At 40.6% G+C, this 17434-nt stretch overlaps 1 protein-coding gene across 1 annotated transcript; it reads right to left on the bottom strand.

Annotated features, from left to right (window-relative positions):
* Positions 1–13775: 13775 nt before the first annotated feature.
* On the bottom strand, positions 13776–16885 carry barx1 (BARX homeobox 1). The gene is made up of 4 exons (XM_079217754.1): positions 16627–16885; positions 15171–15453; positions 14658–14742; positions 13776–14303 (listed from the first exon to the last, which is right to left on the bottom strand). The coding sequence occupies exons 1-4, from the start codon at positions 16826–16828 to the stop codon at positions 14136–14138; spliced, it is 738 nt and encodes a 245-aa protein (XP_079073880.1). The 5' UTR covers positions 16829–16885; the 3' UTR covers positions 13776–14135.
* Between the last annotated feature and the right edge of the window lie 549 nt (positions 16886–17434).

Genomic DNA, 17434 nt, shown 5'->3' with positions numbered 1-17434 from the left:
TTGGTCAATCTTGCGGCTGAGTAGAAGGGGAGGGGTATTGATTGAATGCACATCTTTGATATGACTGTAGCAAAGTAACACTTGAATAATGTGTCGTTGTGGCCTGGGTGGCCTTGGAACAAGACTTTTTTTTATGTGTCATGACGAAAGTTTTTAAATTTGATTTGGCAGCCAGAACCTTCAACTTTCATTCCTTCATTTTCTGCAGTAAAAATATTTTGCTTCTGCAGTCACCCGAGAAGTACTACATTAAAGAACAGTTGGCCTTATCCCATCAGGAAAGTTTTTCTAAAACTCAAATTTAACCCAGTCTTCAAATGTAGACATTCATGTGTGTGTGTGTGTGTGTGTGTGTGTGTGTGTGTGTGTGTGTGTGTGTGTGTGTGTGTGTGTGTGTGTCTATTAAGCATGTTTATGTAGCAATTGAAAGCTACTAATACTTAATAGTGAGACCAATGCAAGCTTTTGTTCAACAACTAAATGAATCCATAATACCAGATCACGAAAGAAAATGCACTATGATTTGTACATAAGTCAAATAATGAATACATCATTGTTTCTAATGTAATCGTGAGTCATGTCACCTGTCATGACTCACGATATATAATATAACATAATATAAAGAATGTCAAAGTCCACACAGGGTGGTGGTCAGAGTCTAAAAACCTTCACCCAGGAGACCACTGTGTGTGTCCCATGTGAAACCAGAAGGCAATGTTTGCTCATTTGTAACTTCCGTACTCAAGTGACGGCACTCATGTAGTGACTTATGTGTTACGTAACTGTCATACTTCAGTAAAACCCCTTCTGTACTTAGTTATCCTTCAACCATGATCTTTTCCTAAAAGTAGCCTACACTCTGGAAGGGCTTGTGGTTTTCTGTAGTAGGTATAAAGAGCCAGTGGAGAAAGGAGGACGGGCTGGATGGAAGGGTCAAACAAACACAGGACAAGAGGCTGCTGTTGGCGTGCCGGGGAAAACTAAAAGTCACCGGTTGACTTTAAGTTTAAGTTTGGTAAATACTTTATGTAGAGTACATATTCTACCCCAAATCTAGGCAGGGGGTAACTAGTGACGCCAAAGGGTCCTGACCAAGCGTCCACATGTGACGAGCTGGGAAAGACAACAGCTTTGAAACAGAAACAAACCGCAGTGTCCGGTGTTCCAGTCTAAATGTTTGTTGACCCAGACATCGACCTCTCCTTCCTCCCGATGTGGACTTTTTGGCTCTAATGGGGTCACCTAACTTCCTCCTTCGCTTCTGGCACAATGACGCGGCCACCAGAGGGCGCTGTCCCTCGATCGTAAACACATGTTATTGTACATTTGCTGTCGCTCGTCTCGGCACGACGGCCTCACTAAATCTGTTGTACTGAGGAATAAATCATGAAGCTTGAGCAGATAGGAGGATGGATAGGAGATTAGGTCCTCCAGCGCCGTCCAAGTCATGTCCAACATGTTTTCCATGCACATCTTTTACATCCATGTTAAGGAATCCTTTCCACATATCTTGCCACCAGTCACGGCTATACAACTGTGATTATAACTGTCACCTCTTGTTACCGTCTCCAAGGCCATCATAGAATTACTTACAGTCCCTGTGCCAGGAGTTTCTGATTGTCTTCTCTGAAATCCACATTCACTGGAAGCCTCTCCAGTGATTCCAGAGCCATGTGAGGCACATCTGGGAGATTACTACCAGTCGACAAACACCGAAGGCCTTCTGCTATTTTAATCCACGCTGAATATTCCAACAGCCCGCAATCAATCCAAATGAGAGAGGATTGGACACACCACAGAAGGTTGTAACATTAAAAGCAATTGCCGGAAATTATGGAGTATAATTGTATTGTGCATGTCTTGTTCAAATAAATATCCAGACAACATGGATTCGGAAACTGCAGCGATGCACACTTTTTAATCCTCTGCGACCGGGCCGACATTACTGTGTGGAAGGCTGAGACGTATGTGGACTCATTGAGCCCAGTTGTATTCATGTGTGGTGATGTTAGTCCCCATAGAAGCCATTTCACATATTGAGACCATTTTTTGAAGCTAGACGTCACTGTATAAAATGACCTGTTGTGACCTCAAGGATAATCGCAGCCTCATGAAACTTTACAACCACAAAAAGAACAAAAATGGATCCATGTTTGTCTCTAAGAGTTAAAGATGTCACTTGTTTGTGATGTATTGTAGTGCTACGGCTGAAACAATACCCTGAACAAAACGTCATTGTGTTTTCTTGACAATTTTCTGCTTTCTGCTTCGCCTTTGATCTTCGTTTAATGGATTTAGAATTACTGATAATTGCAATAATATGATGCAGCTGTCATCATTTCGTAAACGGTAAAAACATTTGTTGCACTCGTTTGTAATCGGTCTAAGGGGAATCATTTGTCCATTCATACACATTTCCTCCAACAATGTATTAATGACCACGGTTTTCCGATGCAGAGAGGAAAAACAGAAAAGGAAAAAAGTGCAAAGTTCAAGGAGCAATGGAGACTTTCACAAACAAACAATCTTTCATACACTTTCCTATAAAGTTAAAAGACATTTAGATAACAAAAAAGAAAAAAAAAGAAATAAGATTTCCACTTGGGATGGGACTTTTCTTTTTTGTCTAATCGATATAGTGCACTCATTTGACTGTCTGATAGTGCCACAAAACGATGAATAGTAAGTGTCTGAAATTGCAATTCACTTCTCAATACAGATTAAACTATGTCTATAAGAAAATGACCCTACTTCTCAATTGTTGCCCCAATAAACATTCTCAATCATTAGTTTCAGGTCTCGTTCATCGTGCATATCTGGACACAAACACGATTCCAAACTGAAGCAGTTGTTGATGACTCACCGACCAGTTAAAGGAGTGAGGAGTCAGCAGTCAATAAAACATGTCTTTCAAGAAGTGTAAATCACTGCAACCACAAGAGGTCTTTGAGCATACAGTCATGAATGAGACAAAACAGATATTAGGCTGATGGGTCCAGTATTATGCAAGTTTAGCTGTGGACAGACAGACAGACGCACACAGACACGTGGACACATAATCTCCTCCCAGGATCCCTGCCGGAGATGCGGTGATAATAAGTGGAACCAGGAAGTCGTTCTTTAAACTGTTTACAGTTTCAGTAATAATCTTACCGCTTGCCTTTGTTTTCTCTTCCAAATAAGTTTGACTAACCTGGAGGTTTCTCTCAAATTGGTGTGTTTATTATCATAGTCATGTAGCAACAACACAAAACATTTTGTAATAATCCAGAGGAGTTAAATATTTAAAGCGTCTAGCTTCTCAGATGTGAGGGATTTTCACCATTGATCAATGTACATTTTTGGACAAAAACCAGCAATTGATGTTTGTATACTTAGTCGAACAGTCCAAAAATAATCACATTGTCAGTTACAGCCCTAACACCAAACTCAAACTGCTTTCTTATTCATAATGTCAGAGCCACGTGGAACTGTGACTGATTCTGAAACTAGAAAACAACCCTTCAGAGGATCAAGTGGTGCTTTAAAGCAGCTTCTCCAAAGACCCTCTGCTGATTCCCCTGTTTGTACAGAGCACACCAACCTCAACTGCCAATACTTCACGTAATAACATAACTTCAGATAATAACCTCTGAACTAAACAAAGTTCTCTTTGGGAGTCACCTGGTGAGTCATGTTAAATGATAAGAATCAGTCAGTAGCTCCAAAGGCCCTAATGTTTCTCACAGTGTTTCTTTGCTGTTCAAACTAAGTTTCCGCTCCTTGAGTTTCATCTGTTTTCATAATCTCCATCACTTAAGGCCCAGTGTGCGCAGCCCCAGCCCAGCTGCTCTCCACCCTCTAGCCAGGGCAGAAATGCTTAAGGCTATCAGTCACATCTAAATAAGAAGACAAATATGAACACGGAGCACATCCGCAATGAGTCATGGAGGGCTTCCGTGAGAAATGAAGCTGTTTCCACACAGTCGTGCGGCGATAAGAAGTCCGGAGTGAAGGATCTGTCCAAACAGCTCTTTTGGAAGCATGCGAAGGGGGCGTGGCTAACTGTCATGACTTTTATTCTGTTTAAAGTGTTGAGAAGAAGCCTCAGTGTTTTAGGGAGATTTGTGGAAGAGAAAGAATTGTTGGCTTTTGTTTCACGAATACGTTTTCTATCAGCCTTGTGTCACTCGTGCAGAAACGTCAACGTGTTAAATGTTGTGAAATTAGGCAACACATAATGGTTTGTGTTCAAATATGGTCGCAACAGTATACAGCAGTATACAGTATTACAATTTCCATACCCTGTATTTGCTTATATACATGAGTTTAAGGTACAGACGGGAGCAGTACATGTTGAATGTTATTAATCATAGGACGTAATTTTAAAAGTTCACAGTTAATGTTATTTTATAGTTTGTAGGTCATTTCACATGCTATAGCGCTGGTAACATGTAAACGAACATGCTTCAGTTATATAACATGTTATAGGTCTGTTTATCATGATTCTGTGTATTTCTGTTCTCAATCCTGTAAGGATCATTGTCATCACTGATTATACAAATAATAATAATGATAATGATAGTTCAATACCGTGAAATCGTGATATTTTCTTAGCTGGTTATGGTTCTGTGAAGATCTCAGACCGCTAGAACCCGAGTGAAAATCACACATGTCAATTTCCACTCGTTACATGCAATACAGTCTCTTCAAGTTAAACTTCCGTATCGGTGCTAGGGTTAAAATAACTTACTAAAGTTACTTAAGTAGGGAAGTCACATGACAAATAAATCAATGTTGTCTCGTTTCACACCTCCTGAGTGAAATATCAGGGTCAATCCACGCCAACCTCCTCCCTATGCAAACAACTGGCACAGTCAGGGGTGAAAGACCCTCACTCACTCTCAGTTTGGGATGTTTTGTGGCCTTTATACTTCCTGGTTTGTGATTTCATGGATTACATATACATGTACAGTACGTTGTGGGATATCCACCTAAAACAGCAAACTCATTTTCATAGTTATAGCTACGAACGTCAATGTTTACTTCTGGTTTCACATAGGACAAGAACAACTGTCTCCTGGGTGAAAGTCCTGTGTGTGTTTGACCCACTTGTACTTTCTGCTTGCCATAGTTGTTATTAAACTGTGGCAACTGTGGCTCAGTGGTAGAGCCGGCCGTCCTTCAATTAGTCCCTGGCTCCGCTCGTCCATCTCCTCAGGCAAGACACTTAAACCCAAATTGCTCCCGCTGGCTGTTCCTGCGGTGTTTAATAGGTATGCATGGTTAGATAGTCCTGATGGGCAGGTGGCATCATACGCCCTGTTAGTATGAATGGGTGACTGAACAAGTAGTGTTAACGTGCATTGAGGGGTCAGAACAAGCGGTACAAGTACAAGTCCATTCACCATTTAAACCACATCGCTCAAAATACTGCATCACTCGCTCTGACTGAAAGCAAAGCGTCCTCATGGAACGTATCGCGGGTTTCGCAGAAACGTGCAATGAAAATAATATTCATGGCGCAAAACCATGTGGAAAAAGAAACAATGTGCATGGCTGACTACCACAAATGTTAAGTGAGAAAGTATATATTTGGGGGCTGAAGAGGTAAAAGATTTGGTTGTGTTCTGAAGAGTAAGCTGAAGAGGAATCTTTCACTAAAATGAATGAAGGACTGGATAAATCCTTTAGCTATGCACCCCGGGTAACATGAGTCTTGAAGTCGTTACCGACGATAGATGGCCGCCTTGTCATGTCTTACTTTTGAAAAGCCAGAAAAAGTGGAATTGCCTTTCAAGTAGGATTTTGAAAGGGAAAGGGGGTTTTGTGCTGTAATTGCTATATAATGAGGGTATTCACTGACCTCCTGCCACATCTTGGCCATGTTTTTATTATTTACTCGTCCAACGAAAGGCAACGACTCCGTTAAACAGATGGAAAAAACATGTCTCTCCAGCTCCTGCAGGAATTTGATTTCTCCCCAACAGCTGTCTTGCTTTATACAAGCATGAAGTCAGGGAATCGGCCATCTCAAATCAATCACGCCGGCTGACATTTCCTGCAAACTGTGCTCTCGGAGGGGCGGAGGGGCGGAGGGGGAGCATCGGGACGCTGCAGGAAACCGCCGGGCTGATGCGCTCTTGTTTACGTCCTCTAATGCCTTCTCCCATTAGCCGCGAGACGGAGAGCCGTGATCTGAGCCCCAGGAAATCACCTGACACCTGCGGGAGGAAACTTGACTTTAGCACTATCTCCATTATCTGGAAATGAGTCTGAGTGCATTGTGATGATGATGGACCGGTTCGCGACTATGAAAAGTCCCATTTATTTTTGTTGACTGTAAACAGCGTTAGAGGGTAAATCCCATGATATTTCATGTGTAAAAATGTTGTTTTACTACTAAGCTGTTTCATCACTGATGAAAAACAACTATCTCACTGGTCAATTTAGAGATTTTGGGCTATTTGCTTCCATGTTTTCTATCGATTTGTGAAAAGAAAACATCAAATTTTAAGTGTTTATATGACCAATTTGTCTATTTGCGTCTGTAGATTTCTGCTAAATTCACCATTTTCTTTTTTTAGATAATGCTTTGTTTGCATATATAACCATAAAATGTAGGGAAACTTGTAATATTAATAATAATTGTCTTAATGTCAGTAATCAACTGGGAAAAGTTTCATGGTGATATCAATGAGTTTTCTGAAGGTTTTTACAGGGGGTTGTTCGTGTATCATTAATAACCTGAGTTACACAACATTGTATTTCAGTTTTTTCCTGTTTATAGACTGATACAAAGAAATATCCCAAACAGCCCTCTGTAACACCTGACTCTTATATGTCAACAAAATGAAACACTTTTTTTTAAGCTGGCTTTATCTAATAATCAGATATCTGTTTTGGAAATGAAGGTATATTTGTACATATTTGATAAAGTATGCTCATTTGCATATTTCAACATAAATGTTCAGAAAAGATGGTGATATCTATTATTAAGTGTTACACCTTATTCACCTCATCTTCCCTTATAAACAAACCCAGAGAAGTTCGGACAGTGCCGTCTCTTAAAATGAGAATCTTGAAAGACTGAGATTGCTGAATATAACATTTCCCTTCAAAATGTTCTTGTAAGAATTAGTTTATATTATGTGAAAGTGAAAAGCATTTTGGGACTCAAGAATATATCAAATTGTTATATGTTGGTTTACCCTGGGGAAAATGTATCCAAGTTGTCGAGGAAGCAATGTGAAAACACCTGGTTTTTATGATTATGAGTTGAAACTTGGATTTCCTTCTTCTGATGAGGAAGAAAAACAGTAAAGCGACCTCTTAATGACTTTATATTATGTATATATGATATATATCCTTTGCATTTCTTTCAAATGATTCAGATGTACTTGGAAGAAAAGTCAAAGAAACCTCCTCTCAGCGTCATCTCAACGTTCCCTTGTCGGATCCAGTGTCTTCTGATTAGACGACCACCTGAGGGTTCTGGGTTCTGGTCTCCTGACCTCAGAAGAGCAGCAGCTTCCCTGAAATGGCTTTATGCTGCTGGCCGTGTTGGACGTACCCTTGTGTTTGCCATGCGAGCTCCATTTCATTTCATCATCAGCAGAACAATGCTGTCAAAGGGCCCAGTGGGGGTCCGTTGTAAAGCAGTGCGTGGATAAATACCCCAAAGGGCAAGAAATAAAATATGTTGTTGGTGAACGGACCCTTTAAACGCCATCATGAGAAAAGAATAAAGAATACAATGTCATGATACTGAGTACAATGCCAGACAAAACGGGGACTTATGGGAAATGTAGTGCAGTGAAGAGACTGCTGGATGCCATATATATATATATATATATATATATATATATATATATATATATATATATATATATGTATATATATATATATGTGTATATATATATATATATATATATATATATGTATATATATATATATATATATATACATATATATATATATATATATATATATATATATATATATATATATGTGTATATATATATATATATATATATATATATATATATATATATATATATATATATATATATATATATATATATATATATATATATATGCCAAATATATATATATAAAAAGCTGTAATCTTTAATGGTTCATAATGGTTCCCATGATGACCATTACAATGATAATATTACCAGTGTTATCACTATAATATTACATTTCAGACAAACTTTGCATGTGTGAGAATAGGTTTTATAAAGCGGTGTCTTTTTTTTGAATGAAAGAAACATAAACCAATGATATAAATGATATATATGGCAGCTAGAATGTTCATTTTGGTCCTTCTGAATTATAAAACGTGACTATGAAGTCTGAGTACACATAGAAAAGGTATTTATTTGAACTGCAGCCCTGGGTGAGTGCCCACTCACTGGCACAGGTTGTCGCAGGGAGGGAAACAGTGAGGGCTTTTATTCCCCGTCGCTCCAAACTGCAAGCGCTGCTCCGCGGTTCACTTCACGTCCCGTCAGAGCGCTGAGAGTTCAGGCCGTAATGAATGGGAGTCTCACTAAACTATTTATAAAGCAGTCTGTGAACGTGTCATGGGTTAATGTGGCTGCAGCTGATTGCCGGGATAATTGATTATCACGCTAAATGGAGAATTACTCTGGAAATGAATCATTCAATGATTTTGAGTTGCAGTGCATATTTACATCATGACCGTTGCATCAGTCAGATAATCTAATTGGTTGGCTTGCTTGATGCTTTCGGGTTTCTTTAGTCTTGGATAAAATGCTCAGTTGAAAAAAATATACCTTCCTCACATAATGTCTGTGGTATTTAACCATTTTTGAACGTTTTTGCAACACAGGCGGCAGAAAGCTTGGCCTCGTGTCACACCGGCAGCAACGCACTGACCACGTGGTTATGGTGAGCTGTGATTGGTTGGGCAAGAAAATGGATGAAAGTTGATTGAAGATAGTAAAAAAATACCAAATAACAACTCTGACAACGTAACTACCATAAATAAATATCAATCAACTCTGACGTAAAAAAACTGAAAAGTTAACATTATTGTAACGCTTAACTTTCATATCACCTAACTATTGATAACGGCGTCACGACTTTAGGTTCTGCGTGTAGCTCTTTTTTCTTCGTCACTTCATGCGCTGTCCGAATGCAAAAACTAGTCGTAGTTTACAGAAACTTATACTGCCGTTTCCTCTTTACACCCCAAAACCTTTTTAACTGGAACTACTTTCTACTGAATACATAGTCCCTATTCACACGATTTACAGTGAGGTGCGGATATTACAGAGTAATGAGGACGTTGTTTCTAAACAGAGGCGATGCTGCTGTCATTTTTACATGTAATTTTGTACACTTTTGAGCACCATTGCCAGAGCACCTGCTCTGGCCTTCTGGTTAAATATAGGCTGCTGGGCCCTTGTGTGTGATTTAGCTCTGCTTTGGTCTCCTCCAAGTCCGGACTCCAGGAAGAATGGGACACTTTGGGCATCTGCTTTAGTTTTTAACTGCTTCTGTCTGTTGTTCGGTGCTGAGCTGGTAGCGCACAGCTTTGTGCATTAATCAGCTGCCTGCTGTTGGTTAAAGAGAAGCAGGAGGGAACCAAAACAGTAAAGTCGAGGGTCAAAAAAACTAAACAATGAGCCGGACACCAAATGGCTCCGTAGGGCTGAGGTTCATTATGAATCCACATAGTCATTGTTAATATAAGAATAATGTTTAGCGCAGCTTTAGGGCCCTCCGGTCAGTTGATGCTGCGCTCGAGTAGTAAAGGCTCCCAAATGCTCAATAAAATAGCACCAACTTTGGCACCGCAGAACAACATTCTGTTCATCCAGTGGTGAAGAAAGTAGTTCCTTTACTTCAGTAAAAGTAGTAATACCACAATGTCAAAATATTCTGTTAGAATGTATAATCAGAAAAATGTAGCCTATAAAAGTATGAAAAGCAAAAACTCCATGTGGCTGTTATATATTGATCATACAGTATATACAGCAACTCATTATTATTGACATTAAGTAATATGTTGAGGATTTTCTCCATTGATTGTTAAGTTTGTAATGGTGAGAAATTACGTCACAAAGTGACACCTTCACAATGCTTGTTTAAAAAAAAAACTGAACACAACATCTGTCCCAATTATTAAAATGCAACAATAACCTTCACATCAGTGCAGCTGAAACCGTTAAATGTTTTTTTGCATTAAAACAATATTTAAACTACTATCAGTCTGCTAATTTTTTAATCGACTAATCATTTCAAACTGTATAACCTATTTGGTTGTATAAGTTTTATTTGCAAAGTAAGTTCCTCAAATGTGTATACAACTTATTTACACCTTGGGCAGAAATCTTGCAGCCAAATATCTTCAAATCTTTATGTATAAAACCGAAAATATCGATATGCTTACATGCCAGAAGATGAGTAAATATGTTTTTTTTAAAATAAGTTGTCCACATGTCACACCAACAGTATCTGTGACACTGGCTTTAGTAATGCACGTTATGTCTTCTTCTGTGAATGGACGCATAGACCGTTTTGCTATTACTTCCATCAGAGGCTATTGAACGATAATAACATAGACACATAATATTAATCATAATAATAATAATAATAGTAATAATAATAATTCAGAACAGAGGCCTGTTGTCTGGCAGCGCCCGGTGGATAAGAGAGAGGAGCCCCCAGGGCCCATGTGGAGCCGGGCGGCCTGCAGCGTTGGGTTTCAGTCTAATTGGGATCATACAGCCGCATGTGCAGTTTTGGCGCATGCGTTCGATTAATCAGGGGCTCTTTAATCGAGGAGAACCTAGAACCAGCAGAACCCCAGCCTGGGCTCTGTCTGCGCGTGGACCTTTTGACTCCACAAACACCCGCTCTCTAAAATAAAAAGATTGGGGTCAAGCTGTCAGAGCTCGCGCGCATGCAGCGACATGTCGTGACGCGGCCTCCCCTTTAATGATGACATTGCTGCGCGTGAGTGTGACTGCTGGGGAAGCTGCGGATTCCTGTCGGCTGACTCTTCCCTCTGATTGCAATTTATGTCGGAAGTCGTTTGCTGTACCGATTCCCAGCAGGCCAGGAGGGAGGATGTCACACACACACACACACACACACACACACACACACACACACACACACACACACACACACACACACACACACACTCACACGCACACGCACACGCACACACCACCGCTTAAAAAAAAGAGGTGCACTTTGAACCAAAAGGAGAAGAAGGTATTTCAGATTAGAAGGAATTTTAAGAATCTGGATCCTCATGATTTTTCACAGAGAGAGAAACATTATATAGAGAGTTCATTAAGCCTCGCAGGTATCGGCTCACTTCAACTGGATGCTGCTATAAATATAACGAGCTCATAATTTGGATTAATACATCTAAGAATTCCCCAAAACGTGCCGCTTTTTCATCATCATGATGTATATCATATACAATATATCGGCATATACATTTGTATAATAACTAATAATAAAATACTTTTGTGTAGATATGATGCTGACACCCTGCTGATAGCACGTGCGGATGTTTTGAATAGGATTCAGCCTGTAAGTCAGACCGTTAATTGTTGGTGTTTTTTTTAAAAGACTCTTTATAATACATTATATATTAATAATATATTATAATATTATAACCCTTCTTGTTCCCGCGCGCTGCCGGCGTCAAAAGGCCCTCATCAAGGTCACCAAAGTAAAAGCTCAAAAAAGCTTCAAAGGTTTAAGACCCGATGTCTGCAGGGTGTTGGTCTCAAGCCGCCGACACCTTCAACAAACTGCTGCGTTCATTGCATGTCTGTCTGATGCAACACGGAATGAGGGGTTCAAATCTCTCCAGGTATCGATTTTTTTTTTACAAATATTTTGTCTATACAAAGTATTGACTGAGTAGTTATTTTTGTTCTAATTATCAATACTTTGTTGTTATTATTTTATTTGACATACTTGTTTTCTCCACCAGTGTGGCGAACGATGCTGTTGATGATGGGTGATTTTAATAGTATTATAATTAGGTGGGTTCTATGTTCCATCTTCTCTTATGCATAATCTTTTTTTTTTTAATATTATTTGAATTTGACTTTATTTTAATCTTTTTTCATCAAGTGTGTTTTATTCCCCATCATATTCTACATGCCTCTCTGCATGTTTTTCGGTTCATTCTCAGCCAATTTCCCCTTATTGTAAAGCAATTAAGTTAATTTATCTTATTACAATTATTAAAATATATAATGCAAGCTTCAGCACATTCGCAGTAAACTGTGACATGATGGACATTTTATTATAACACGCATTTACTTATTGGACTTTTGACAGTGTGTTGAACAAACAGGTGTGTGTAACACTTTTCTCAATCAGTTTGATGCCATAATAACAGCTGATTTATATGAATATGAAACACCGTGTCATCCTCAGCTGTTCATAAATCAATCGGCCGCTTTAATAGCAGGAAGAGCTCGAGACCACGAGTCCGTTAAATGAAACGTGCTCGTGACCTGATATAAAGCCACGTGACTCATCCACTTGTTTGTTTTACGCAGCGAGCCCAAATACATATTCATGTTTCCTTTGAGAGCTGAGCTTTATGTTAATATGACTAAGCAACAATATTCATATTCATGTAAAAAGAGAAGTCAAACCCGTAGCGACGACGTGAGGCCTACATGGTGGCTTCATGATCTCATTTAAATAACAGTGACAGGTTGTTTTTAGAAGCATATTAATATATTCTAGAAAACAAGAAATATATCCTCTGGTATAGAAATATAACGATGACGTAAAAAAAAAACAATTACGAGAAAAAACGGATTCGTATTATTTTAGAAAAGTAGGAAATGCGTGTGATACTTTAAGTTAAGTTATTTGATATATAAAATAAAATAAAACAGAGGTCATTACCAATTGCCAATTGATGGATTTAAAATTGGAATGCTGGAATACATGTGAAGACAAGCTCTGGTCAGCTTTTAAATATAAAACACAAAAACATTTAAATGAATGAAATCGCGTATTTTTAGAAGCAAAGACGACCTAACGGGTTCACAGGGAATGTTTCGGCCGCATTAATTATGTGGAGACGCATAGATGTTTATAAATAGAGAGTTATTCTAGTTATTAAGACTGTTCCATGGTCTTCAAAACTCGATGTGACGTTCAATGTAACCTCGTAAAAAAACAAATAAAGTGAAAATAAAAGCAATCTGATCTCTGTCCGGTGCGTCCTCCGATACAACCAACACCCCGAGACAATGTGTCCGTTGGCACAAAACAAAAAGAAATATTAAAAGAACAAAGTAAATTAAAAAGGGAAGTTTCCTCTGCTTACGCATAAACACACAGCTGTAGGAATAGATACATGTAATGTAATGATGCGAATATAACCAGGGGACCTGAAGTGGGAACATGCATTAAAGCAAAGCCACAACTTTAACAGAGGATGTGTTTGCTCCACCTGCAGCAGAAAATGATTTTCAGAATGAATTAAGAAGTCCATTCTTCATCACTTCCTCTCTTAACAAGACAGCAATTAAACCACAAAATAAGCCCGGCCGTTATTGTCTCTGCGTGGGCAGCGAAAATGCGACATGGAGCTACGTGACCATATTAGGCCCTGAGCACGTGAACACAACTGACTGATGAGTCTGGAAGCTTCATCATCATCCTCATCATCATCACCATCACATGCACTGGTTCTCATAAGGCTGCCTCTTATATAATAAACAGAGATCAGTGTAATTGTGAAAATATATTTAATAATTAAACATGGCATAGTTACACAAAGAGGGAATGCAAAACAACCGTTTCTCCTTAGAATATAAAGTAGACCTACTGCGAAGGCTCGAGCTCCTCCTCAACAGCAGCACCTTCACCACGAGGGGAGCGCGTGGTGACAACAACAACAACAACAACAACAACAACAACAACAACAACAACAGCACGCGGCTGCTCGAGGAAGCCGGCTCGTGTTAACAGTCCAGGCCATCCTGCAAGAGGGCGCGAGACGGCCCCGCCCTCCCGCTCCACCCGGAAGACGAAAAATAACCTTTAAAAAAAAAAAAGGTGCCGAGCGCGCGTGTGAGCCGGAAGTGTCCGCGCGGCCTCGGGCCGGAGGAGGAGAAGAAGAAGGACGGTCACTCCTCCTGCGCGGTCTCCGAGTGGGAGCTCGAGCTTTCGGACTGGCGGTCCGCGTCCGCCGCGGTGCGCTCCTGTTCGGAGAGCTGCTCGCTGCTGGGGATGGAGTTCTTCTTCGGGCGGCCCTTCGGCTTCGTGGGAGACTCCAGGCCTCCACCTTGTAACACCTGCGGCGGGAACACGAGCAGAGAGGTTAGCTGTGACGTCATACAAGTGACTCATACAACACACACAACACATATAGTTTTAGACAGCTGCGTGACCCCTCCCCCCCTCCCTCCTGAATTCTCCATACCAAATTTAAAGATATGACAAATCCCATGTGATCTCCTAAAGAGGTCTCTTTAACTCTCCACCATTGTGCACGCGCCGAACTACGTTTCCCATCAACATCTGTTGCAACAACATAAAACAGACTGTTTCCTATACTTTTTTGTTGCTGTTGCAGGGACTAACCTCATAAAAAAATGACCACTACCGCATCATCATCATCATTATCATCACATTGAGGAATAGCTTACAATTTTCTTCCATTTCATCCGTCTGTTCTGGTACCATGTCTTCACTTGCAGCTGACTGAGGCCCAAAGACTCCGCCAGGTCTATTCTGAGGGACAAATACATAAACGATCAACAACTGCGCATCACGTGATGCTGTTTGTCTGTTTTGGACACGTTATTGGTTGCTTATAATAACCCGGATTACAACATTCTTTAACGTATAGTATCTTTTTTTATAACATCGTCTGTTTCTGTGAAAATGTTGGCAACATAATGTACAAATGGCGGGTCGTTTCATATTTGTTATGGTCATATTCATTTTTTTACTCTACATTGTACTTTTAGAGGAACGCAATACAATGATTTAAGCTTTGCAAATAAGACTTTGAAGCATGATTGTAGTGGGGAAGCGTTCACAAAAGGTTTAGGTCTACAGTTGAACGGCTTATGGGGAACATTAATAAATGAATAATGCAGAAATGTGATTTTAAAAAAGCGCCCGTTATGTCGGCTCAACCCGTCTCGTGGACCCACCTGTCGGGCGTCGACAGATACTTCTGCTTCTCGAAGCGCTTCTCCAGCCCCATGAGCTGCAGCTCGGTGAACACGGTGCGGCTCCGGCGGCCCTTCTTGCTCTTCCCGCCCGCGTCGTGCTCCAGCTTCCCGCGGAGGTGCAGGTCCAGCGGCAGGTGGTGGGACGCCGCGCCGAGCTGCAGGCCCGACGCCGCGGACAGCAGCTGGGCGCCGAGCGGGGAGCCGAGCGAGCAGGACAGCGGCGACATGGGGAACTTGAGGAGGCTCTGGTCGGCTTTTAGGACTGGAAGGACACGGACACGGGGGTTGTTTTAGAAACTAGCTCCAGGTACAGCTAGCTAGTCTAGGTTAGCGTCACGCGAGCGGCCTGATGGCTGCTATAACATCTCTATACACAAGGTCAGAGTTCAGGGCCGATCCGTAATCTCACAGTTGCAGCTATACATTTCATAAATGAATATATATATACATATCATAAAAAATAATATATATATATATATATATATATATATATATATATATATATATATATATATATATACATACATGTGTGTATATATATACACACATCATAAATTCATATTTTCCTGAACATGCAGTTTGGTTAAACCATTAACAATTGGGCTTTGAATGGCCTGAAACGTTATAATAGGACCTCTTGTTATGCTTTTTTGCTCATTATTGTGTTGTATTAAAAAGAATAAACAGATGTATGCATCTGTATTTTTCATAAGGCGGGAACTAAACTATGTCAGCTGTTTACGTGTAGATTACTGTCAGTTCAATAGGAAAAGGTCCACATGCTTTTATTTGTTTCATGATAAAATCAGGACACAATAATAAATATAGATGAGCAATATCGATCTAATAGATACACATACAAATGCTTATGTCTTATTATTGCACGTGGACACGTCACATGTTTAAAGTATTATAATTTTTAAACAGGAATATTAGTAAATAATTCATCTCCTGATAATTTGTTTTCTTTTTATCCTTGCTGAGCACTGATTACTAAAACCTGAGAGAGAATCCACTTATTACGTATGTAACTCTAAAATATACTAATATATAATATTGTATTACGTATTATTTAAGCTTGTTTTTTTCCTTAGTACAAACAAAATTAGACATTTCCTCTACTTTTCAAAACATTTGAACTATCTTTAAGACATTTACCCGATCATGTCGATATATATGCCACGTTTGCTTAATTGCAAATCATTAGCTGAAATCAATTCTAAAAATAAGAATTACCATACTAATTCAAATACTGCATGTGTCAGAAGTAACATTATTTCCCCTCGAAAGACACTTTAAACGCACTTTATCATCAAGTCAAAATAAGTAATAGTAATAATTTAAAATATTCGTTATGCATATACATTATGAACTATTATCTTCCGTTTTCCAGCGTGAACCGCCTGCCACCTGGTCTGGTTCTGCAGCCTCTTACCCAGCTGGTTGTGGAAGGGCCGCGCGGACAGCAGCGCCTGAACCCCGAACTTCAGCAGCTCCCCGGCCGGAGCCGACGCTTTGTGCTCTGGGTGCTCGGTGAGGATCTCCTCGATCATGAAGCTCCGGTAGCGATGAGTCCTGTGGTCGTGCGGCAGCATCTCCGGAGCGTAGAAATGCGCCATGTCCAAAGGATGCTGCATAGTCTGGCCGAGTGGTCACCCCCAAAAAACAGACACCGAGTACCGCTCCCTTCAGTGGCCCGAGCCAGCTGTCATATTCCCGCTGCACAGCCTCTGTAGTCCGGTATTCGAGACTGCGGATGGAAGTTATCCTCCAGGGCGGGGCGGGGATATCACACACCGGCAGCACGGCTTCTCTGCGGGGTCCCGGGCCTTTAACCGCCTCACTTCTGTCCAGGCTCGGTTCTTCTTGGAGTGCGGAACCGGGAGCGAACCTGTGACCGAAAACTCCAGAACCCGGCCGCGTTCATGCCCACTCCGCTGTGTGTGTGTGCGTGTGTGTGTGTGTGCGTGTGTGTGTGTGTGTGTGTGTGTGTGTGTGTGTGTGTGTGTGTGTGTGTGAGAGAGAGAGTGAGTGCGCGCGAGCCACGGAAGTCGGAGCTCTTCGTCAGCCGCTGAGCGCGTCACCTTGGCAGTGAGCGCAGGAACACAGATTTGGGTTTTTATGTCTCGTCGCGTAGCTCCGCCCCCTCGGGCTCGTCTGCTCGCAGCCAAAGTTACATGCAAAGCCGCTCTGGCCCTGCATGGGTTCATATGCAAACGGAAAGGAAATAAAGATGGACACTA

Source organism: Taurulus bubalis (assembly GCF_910589615.1).
Source record: "Taurulus bubalis genome assembly, chromosome: 5".
Taxonomy (NCBI): Eukaryota; Metazoa; Chordata; class Actinopteri; order Perciformes; family Cottidae; genus Taurulus; species Taurulus bubalis.
The sequence above is the reverse complement of the archived record's forward strand: the minus strand, read 5'-3'. Positions and strand labels throughout refer to the sequence as shown.

What these genes read in the sequence shown, in the direction of transcription:
- barx1 (XM_079217754.1), bottom strand. Translation starts at nt 16,828, where the DNA reads ATGCAGCATCCTTTGGACATGGCGCATTTCTACGCTCCGGAGATGCTG. An exon ending in GCCCTTCCACAACCAGCTGG is followed by an intron (nt 15,454 to 16,626) that starts GTAAGAGGCTGC and finishes GTGTCCTTCCAG; the next exon opens with TCCTAAAAGCCGACCAGAGC. An exon ending in TATCTGTCGACGCCCGACAG is followed by an intron (nt 14,743 to 15,170) that starts GTGGGTCCACGA and finishes TTTGTCCCTCAG; the next exon opens with AATAGACCTGGCGGAGTCTT.